Genomic DNA, 8,788 nt, shown 5'->3' on the forward strand with positions numbered 1-8,788 from the left:
ATACCATGGTGGCTTGACCGATCTTAACCCAATATTGCTACACTTCTTAAATCCACTAGGTTATCTAAAAGGAAAATGCTAAAATGGCCAATGATCTATGAACAACACCCATCTTGTCAGTGATGATGAGTGGTGTTGGCAGAGAGAGACCACTTTAATGGGCGAACAGCCCAACCCTTGGGACGTACTACCACCCCAGGTGGCGAAGAGCCGACATCGAGGTGCCAAACCTTCTCGTCGATGTGAATTCTTGGGAAAGATCAGCTGGTTATCCTTAGAGTAACTTTTATCCATTGAGCGATGGCCCTTCCACTCAGCACCGTCGGATCACTAAGGCCGAAGCAATTGGGCGTATTGTATGCGCTAATTGCCATCTAGCTAGCAAGCCTGTGGATATTCAGGTTTCACAAGCTGTTCTTCCTGATACTTTATTTGAGGCTTGAGGGCAGTTAGAATCCCCTACTATATGCAATTGAAACAGGTTCTTGCTAACGGTAAAAAATGGAGGTTTGAATGTAGGGGATGTTCTCATTTTACCCGAAGGATTTGAATTAGCTCTCCCTAATAATATTTCCCACGAGATGAAAGAAAAGATGGGTAATCTATCTTTTCAGAGTAATCGTCCTAATAAAAAATATTATTGTGTATAAAATAAACCAAGCTGTAAATGAAGGAATAATCTTGGAATCAATCCTGGTGAGTAGTTCGAGTATTAATCTCTTTTTAAGGATAGCTTTGGAATCTGTCTATCAGCTACCAACAACTCATTTAAAAATTTTAAAATATCCCAGCAACTACTTGCACACAAAAATAAAATATAAATAAATGAACCTTCAATCATAATAATAAATGACGGTCCAATTTCATCACAACTGCAAAAAACAATGCCCAAAGTCAAAAGTCAGGAGTCTCCCATACTTAACATATTGATGTTCATTTATTTCTTTAGAATAACAATATTTTCATATTATTGATGGATAGCTATCTGCAATGAGGACAAAATAATATACAGCCCTTGATGATACTATACCTCTACCTACCCTTGTTTACTTCCATTTTTTAGTCGTTTTTGCTTTTACATTTTGCAACTAACTATGGCTTTTGAATTGTAATCTTTACATATATCCTCATACTGCTAAGCTAGGCTACTATTGTTACAAATATAGGCTTTTAAGTAGTGGTAGGTTTTAGGTCACAAAGTCTGGTAACAACTGAGCAGCAAAGCGCTTCCTGCTTTGGATATTCATATTGTCATAGGCATTAGCTGGGTGTGCTGCTGCTGCAGAGTTCAAACTGCAAAAATCACCAGAAGGTTCACTAGCTAGTTCATGCCTCCTCCCCAATGCCATATTTTGATTAGAAAGATAGGCTGCTTGTGACCCAGATAATGAGAGTACTGAGTCACAGTGAGGAAGGCCTAGAGTGAGTGATACCCCATTACTAGTGATCCTTGGTGCAAATGTCTCATGGCTGTACCTCCCAATATCACCAAGTTGGTATGTGCCAAAGCTCCCTCCATGGTCAGTGGCAGCTGGTGCACCAAATGCATAACCATCTCTGTTCTGCCGATCATTTATGCGGAACCCGCCGATGTTCGATCCCTCAGCCTTGACATCTACATCAACATTTATGGAGGGAATGGGATTTAAATCTTGGAGTCCATTGTTTGTGATCCTTCTTGGTGTGGCCTGCTTGAGCACTGACTCGTTGTCAAGGAGGGTATGTGCATCCGATGAAGAGGAGAGCCCAATTAGGCTGAACCCGGCTGGGGGTTTAAGGTTCCCAAGGCTTGATATGACAGTGGCTGTAGTGGAAATGCATGGAGGTGAAGCTCTGGTCTCGGTGGTAGTGTTTTGGTGTTTGTTGTTAGTCCTTTTGGTGTTCTTTTGGGACGCAACAGTGGGGCTCTCTGTGGTTGTAGATTTCATGGTAGCCGACTCATTGATTTCACTGTTGCTGGTTTTTTCCTCCGAGTTATTCTCGTTTTCGTGTTCCTTGATCTCTTCCATGTACATTTCTTCAACCATTGGTTTCCAAAGCCTCACTCGCGCATTAATGAACCAGTTTGAGACCTGCACATAACAAAACATGAAAATATTTGGTGCTCATTATTATTGGTTTATCTTTCCCGAAGACGTACTATATATATGTGTGTATATATATAGGGTCATGTCAACATGAACATTCTATGTAATTGAAAATAATAGCTGCAAGTCAACTAAATCTGGTTTCATTTATATGTTGAGCCTGGTTTGTTTGCTAGGATCACATCTTGGGTCAGGTTCTTTTCCCGTAAAAATATGATTTTTTGAGTATGCAAGTTTTGGTATATTTTAGGTTGATTTCTGAAGCTCTTAAAACATGGAACAGATCCAGTGATTGTAAAGTACTCGGGCCACACAAAACCCCCGAAAATTGCAGCGTATGTAGTGATTTTCTCTATCGCACGCAGCGATTTTCTGTGTTTTGTGTGGCCACGCCTGCTTACATGTCAAAATAACATAATCTGCAGTCCCTTTTATGTTAAAGAAACGATGTAGATCCGTTTGTAGGTCTCACCCATTAAAAAGTTGAAAAAATATGAAATGTTAAGAGAGAGAGAGAGAGAGAGAACCTGGCTTCTTGTTAGGCCCGTTTGCTTGGCCAGCATGTGCTTATCAGCGTCTTTTGGATAGCTGCTCACAAGGTAGAAAAGTTAAAAGAAAAAATCAGATGGGTAATTGAACAATTACGATATGAAAATATCTGTAAATTGCACGTATTTTTTAATACAACAAAAAGACAAAAGTAGAACGGATTTTCAGGCTATCCAGGAATCGGTGATGTTTTAATATTGAATAGTCATTATTATGTGACAAGGAACAAGTTAAAGAATGTTTCATTGTAATAAAATTGTAGCATAGAAGTTAGTTCGGTAAAACAAAAGACTGTGATACAAAAAAGTGATGTCATCTCTGTTTCTAACTTGAGCCTTCTTGGTTCGTACCTTGCACAAAAGAACGATGGGTTACAGTGAGCTGCCAAAATTTTTGAAAAAAAAGGGCCAATAAATAAAAAAAGTCCCCGTGAAATTGGGTGCTAATATCAATGCTGCACAATATGCAAAATGCATCTGGATGGGGTATTTTTGGTATTTTATACAAATCCAAATGTATAAATGTGCTCCACATGGTCAATTAATTTGCTAGAAATGATACTTTTATTGTATCTTTTTTATGAAAAAGATGACTTTTTGGGGCTTAAATATTTATTACAATTTTAGGCTGTTCTTTTTGAAGCTCTATAAAAGTTACTCATGTGTTGGAAAACTTGGAATCATGATTCAAGGGTTAATCTCTATCAAATGAAGTGTGTAGATCGCATCCAAGGGTTTGATTCAAGAGTCTATTTGTAGGTTTTCTATCACAGAAATAGCATTCGTATGGCCAGATTTACCAAAAAACACACACATACCAATTTTGAAGGGATGGACAGGTGGGTGGACCATCTCTCTCTCTCTCTCTCTCTCTCTCTCTCTCTATATATATATATATATATATATATATATATATTAGAATATGAGAACTACCATGTGAACCACAATTTTCATGAATTTTGTGTTCTTTTCCCTTAACCCTTAAATCTAACTGTACGGATGTGATCTGTATGCTTCTATAAGAACCAACTCTTGAATCATCAGATAATGTGCATAAACAAGATTTTTTAAGATTTTAAAATTAATGGCTCATAATGTCATAAATATTCAAGCATCCAAAAATTATTTTTTTTCAACAAAAATACAAGATCCTATAGTTGATTCCTACTATCAAATTCATCATGTCGAGCAAATACATGTTGGATTCACAAAAGAAGTGCCACAGTTCACATGGTAGTTCTTATATTTTGAGTTCTCATGACTATATAATATATATAGTCACTAGAATATGTTAAAACTAGGCATTTCTGACAATTTTTTTGCAAATCTAACCCTGCATATGCATTTGGTGTGGTCCATTTGCTAAAAATGACCCTTGAAACATGCATTTTTGATGAAAAATGAGATTTTTGGATGTTTGAATATTTATGAAAATTATGAACCATTGATTTTCAAGCCTTAAAAGATCCAATTTATGCATCATAATTGGATGATCCAAGAGTCCATCTCAATAAAACCAAATATTTAGATCACAATTGTATGGTGAAATTTAAGAAAAGAAATAAAAAAAATACATGAAAATCTTGGTTCGTACTCGGTTCACATTTTTCCAATTAACATATTCTAGTGGCCATATATATATATATATATCAGCAACATTCAATTGATTGAGATAATAAAAACTCTTAAAACTAATAGCATTTTTAAGATATATAAATTTTCTTTGGGTAGAACGGAAATTTTGTTTTACATAAAAACAAAAACTCAAACATATCTTTTAAAAAGTAACACCATGTACCATAGTAATTGGAATTTGAAAAGTGAAATCAGTTTTTGACCTCAAAAAAGTGACTATATATTTTGTAAAATATCATTGCTTTTAAGTGTGTTTTGTTATTTTAATTAGTTTGAACACTGCTGCTATGCTGCTGTTGATACAAAAGGTGTGATTCAAAAATTTCACAAATGAGAACTTATCAAAACTATTGCATTTTTAGATTGACAAATTGTTTCAAGAGAAAATTTCAGATTATCCTCATATTGGAAATAGTAAAAATGAAAAACTAAAAAATAAACTGTCACTGAGTAAGAGAATAGAGCGCTCACGGATGAAGGAAGTGCTCAAAGAGCCAAGCTCTAAGCACCGAAACAGATCTCTCCGGAAGCCCCCTCTGTGGCCTCCAAGCATTGTGCTGCATCATGCCCAGCTGCTGAAGAGCCCTCTGCTGTCTGAGCTGCTGATCAACATACTTGAGCCGCGATCCTTCGGCCTTGCCACTGCCGAAGCAGTCTTCTTCCCCCAAGCTCTTGCTGGTTATCCTGATCTGTGCGGCAATGGCATCACGTAGGCACCTGAACTGCTTGGAGATTGTCTGCAGTGCAAGAGCAGTGTATGTCTTTGCAGCCCCAGGTCCAGCTGCAGCCTCAAAGGATGACACTACCATCTGCATCTGATGGTGGTACTGTTTGTACCTCTGATCCACCTGACATATTCAATACCATCAAAAGAGATTGTCTGGATGAGAGCATGATGGTGAAAAGATCAACCATTGATATAATTTGGAAGTTACACTCATTAAAGTAGAAAAAAAAACAGAACTATGAAGTCCATGATGATTAATCAAAGATGTGAAATGTGTGGGGTTAGTTTTAGACTAACTAGCCTTAATCATAAATAAGAATACTGAAAATTAGTACTGCGTGGAGCAAATTTAGTTGCAAAGTGAGAAGTAATGGGATGTTAGAGATTGTATTGCACAAAGAAACAAAAATAAATGAGCCTTGGTTGAGCTAATTTTCACTGAAAATGGCAGAAATTAACCACAAATTCGTTTCAATTGGAATCCTTGGAATCTTTATGTAAACTTGAATGTTGCAAGCTAACCGAATATTTTTTGGTTGATTGTATCTATTGGGTCCTTTTGAGAAAAAAATGTGAACACGAACAACTGGGCTCAGTTATTTCCACCAGAAAACACAAAATACTTAACAAATTTCTTTCAAGAATCCTGGAAATATGAAAAGATAGCAAATTTACATCTTTTTTATCAGGAAAATATACAAAGAACACAAATTTCAAAAGATTTTGAGAACAGAGCAGTCATTTAAGTTCTAGTTTGAGCCACAGCTGTGTCCTGAAAAAACAGTACTCAAACTTATCTCCTGAGTTCTTTATAGGTTTGATTTTGGAGGAATTGAACCCAGTTATCTTAAGAGAAGAAAAAGAAAGAACATGAGAAATGTAACTCATTCCCTGCCTTTTTGTATATTGAGATTTTCACCATTTTTCAGAAAATTAAACTCTGCAACATATCTTGCAAAGTGGTCAAGTTTTACTCTGAATTGCTTATGTTTCAAATGCATTTTCTCATAATTTTTTTCCAACTTAAGTCATTGAATTTCAACCATTCACAGGAGAAAAGAAAAACAAAAAGAGGAAAGAGATTTATTGTATCTGTCGATCTTTATTCTCAAAGTATCCAATCCTCGAATTTCTGTATTAAGCAAAACAAGAAAATTCCCACCTTCCTTTGCTTTGGTACCATTCTGCAATTATTTTTTCTTCTGTTTTTAAGCCGATAGGTCATTGAATTTCAATAGTAGCAAAGACACATCTAAAATCATTTCAGATATCTTCTAACTCAAACAAACCAATCCTCAAATCATTCATCAAAATAAAAAAGAAGTAAACATTAAAAATGCCCATTAATTGTCGAAATCAATCTTTTCTATTGAAAATTTATTTTTACTTTTAATCTAGCTTCCACAATAAAGAAAAAAAATAGAAAACCCACTGATTCCATTTTTTTGTCATGAAAAACGAAAGATTAAAAATAAAGACAAATTTCTTCTTAACAAGTAAATAAATAAATAAATAAGCAAAAAAAAAAAAGAAGAGAAGAAGAAAGCCATGTTCCGTCCTTACCTCCTCCAGCATGGTGACCAGCTTGGCCTTTTTCATCTGAAGCTCCTGCCTTTCTGCTGCTGTCATTTCACTCCCTTTCTTGCCTCCAGCATCCTCTGCATCCACAGCCATCGGATCCTTCTTGGTCTTCCCCTCCTTCGCCGTCGATTTCCCGCCCCACTCGCTCTTCAGCCCTCTCCCCACATTCACCACCTCATCCAGCAATTCCTGTGCAGTTTTCAAGTACTTGGACCCCAACAGAATACCCTGCAACCCACCTTCCCACTTCACCCTCCTCTCCTCACCTTCCCCCTCCTCACCTCCCCCTCCGGCCGCAGCCGGCGGCACCATCTCAGCCGCTGCATCGGACTGGAAAGAATTTGACGTCGCCATGAATTGCACCGGTGATGAGGACAGGCTCAACGACAACCCGCCCTGCTGCTCCCGGTGCAGCCCGAGCTGCGAAGGGATATCCCCAATCGATTGGTGGCTGGAATTGTTGGTGATCTCCTGAATTTGAAATGGGTTCCCGGAAGATGCTGCAGCGGTCGGGCTGGTCTGATCGATCGACTGAAAGAACGACAATTCGCTTGTGTTGTTCCTCCATAGATTGTGTTGCCTGAGACTGGAAGCCATGAGGGCTGAATTGATCACACTCGGCTGGTTGCCGATGAAGGATTGAGACGTCGGTGAGTGTGGGATGCCAATGAATTGCTGTTGGTTCCCCTGCAATGAATTTCCGGCATGTTGGTTTATCAAGACCACGTTTCCCTGTGCTGCTGCCTCCGGGAATCCAGCATATCCCAGGTTCATCAGGTACAGCGTCTGCATATTATCTGCAGACTGAATGTCTGCAGCGTTGCCAGAGAAGTATGTTGCCATGATCTTTGAAATTGACAAGACCAAAAACAGTTATTATCGAGAAGCAAATCAATCACCCAATTAATAATGAAAGCAGAAACCCCATCAGACCGTCACTGACGTGCGATTTTTTTCGCGGTACCCCTGCTGACGAAGAAAGCAAATCCAGTGTTCAGAGGCAAAACAGGTTCACAGAACTGGAAAAGTAACAACAATCTCGTGTCCAATCATAACAAGGAGCAAATTTCCATCTCCACCATTTTTGTTTCAAGAAACCTGAAAGGATAAAGGAGAAAAGGCTTCAAATACTCAATGACAAGGAACAAACGGATATGGCTAGACATGATTTTTTCTTTTTGCTTGATTTTTTTCTTCAGCGACTTTTATATCATGTCATTGTACACATGCTCTTCCATTTGCAGGGTTGCTGACTTATAGCGACCCGAGATGGAAAAAGAAAAATATGAGAAAAAATTATACAAGATCCTGTCTGACACACCAAGGGGATGTCAGAAGGGATAATTACAGCCAGAACAAAAAGAGCAGGATGATGACTTGTGGAATTAAGAAGGCATCCTATTATACTACCAAAACAAATAAAATAATAATAATTTTTCACCAATCACCATGTTGGTGTTGTTTGAGTTTAACGTAATCCAATTTGGTCCTTTTCCAATTGATGGAGCACAAGGATCAAAGAAGAGATCAGGATCCAACTTGCTGATTGAATTTCTATGATTTGACCTTCTCTCTCATCATTAGAGGCAGGCACGCACGTCGGTTCATAGAAGATGATGGATCAACAAAAGAAAAGAAAAAAAATGAAAAGGGAAGGAAGCAACAAGAAAGGTTGAAATTTAAAACACAAGATACCACTCTTTGTGTCACAAGGGTCTCAAGGACGAGGAAACGTCTATTTCTATACAAGAAATTAGGTGAACTTTAGAAAATAAGAACTATATTTTCCTTGACATCAAAATCATGCTTTTATATATTTTGTCTAATTATGTATAAAAAATATGGTTTTTTTTATATATTGTTTTCTGGTGGGATGAATTGAAATTGAAGGAAACACTCTCACCCACCACCACAATACCAAACAGTAGTTAGTTGTGAGTATGTGTAACTTTATATCGTGTAAGAAAACAGAAAGTAAAAAAATAATAATCTTCATCTAAAGCAAAAAAAAAGACTTGCATTTCTTTTAAGTGTTTTAACATGAATAACAGAATCCAAATTTTATGGACGACACAACTCTGCAATACCTCAAATTTTGTAGTCTCTCTCTCTACTTAGCTATCACGTGAAAGAGACCATGGATGGAAGACCTTCGAGATTTCGTCCTCACTGCTGAACGCTTCACTGGAATTAGAGAGAGAAATTGGAAA

At 37.5% G+C, this 8,788-nt stretch overlaps 1 protein-coding gene across 2 annotated transcripts; it reads right to left on the bottom strand.

Annotated features, from left to right (window-relative positions):
* Positions 1–936: 936 nt before the first annotated feature.
* On the bottom strand, positions 937–8,288 carry LOC149837928 (BEL1-like homeodomain protein 1). 2 transcript variants are annotated; one of them, XM_090006273.1, is made up of 5 exons: positions 8,027–8,288; positions 6,561–7,676; positions 4,742–5,118; positions 2,615–2,675; positions 937–2,072 (listed from the first exon to the last, which is right to left on the bottom strand). In XM_090006273.1, the coding sequence occupies exons 2-5, from the start codon at positions 7,419–7,421 to the stop codon at positions 1,188–1,190; spliced, it is 2,184 nt and encodes a 727-aa protein (XP_089862399.1). In that variant the 5' UTR covers positions 7,422–7,676; positions 8,027–8,288; the 3' UTR covers positions 937–1,187. The 2 variants fall into 2 exon arrangements, with proteins under 2 accessions (XP_089862399.1, XP_089862400.1); XM_090006274.1 differs by lacking the exon at positions 8,027–8,288 and having other exon boundaries at positions 6,561–7,424; positions 7,522–7,737.
* Between the last annotated feature and the right edge of the window lie 500 nt (positions 8,289–8,788).

The sequence above is a fragment of the Nuphar pumila genome, chromosome 5, assembly GCF_984573655.1.
Source record: "Nuphar pumila chromosome 5, dmNupPumi1.hap1.1, whole genome shotgun sequence".
NCBI lineage: Eukaryota > Viridiplantae > Streptophyta > Magnoliopsida > Nymphaeales > Nymphaeaceae > Nuphar > Nuphar pumila.

Coding starts and splice junctions, on each gene's coding strand:
- LOC149837928 (XM_090006273.1), bottom strand. CDS start 7,421: ATGGCAACATACTTCTCTGGCAACGCTGCAGACATTCAGTCTGCAGAT. Junction 2,676..4,741: donor TTTGAGCACTTCCTTCATCC/GTGAGCGCTCTA, acceptor CCTTGTGAGCAG/CTATCCAAAAGACGCTGATA. Junction 2,073..2,614: donor CGGGCCTAACAAGAAGCCAG/GTTCTCTCTCTC, acceptor TGTTATGTGCAG/GTCTCAAACTGGTTCATTAA.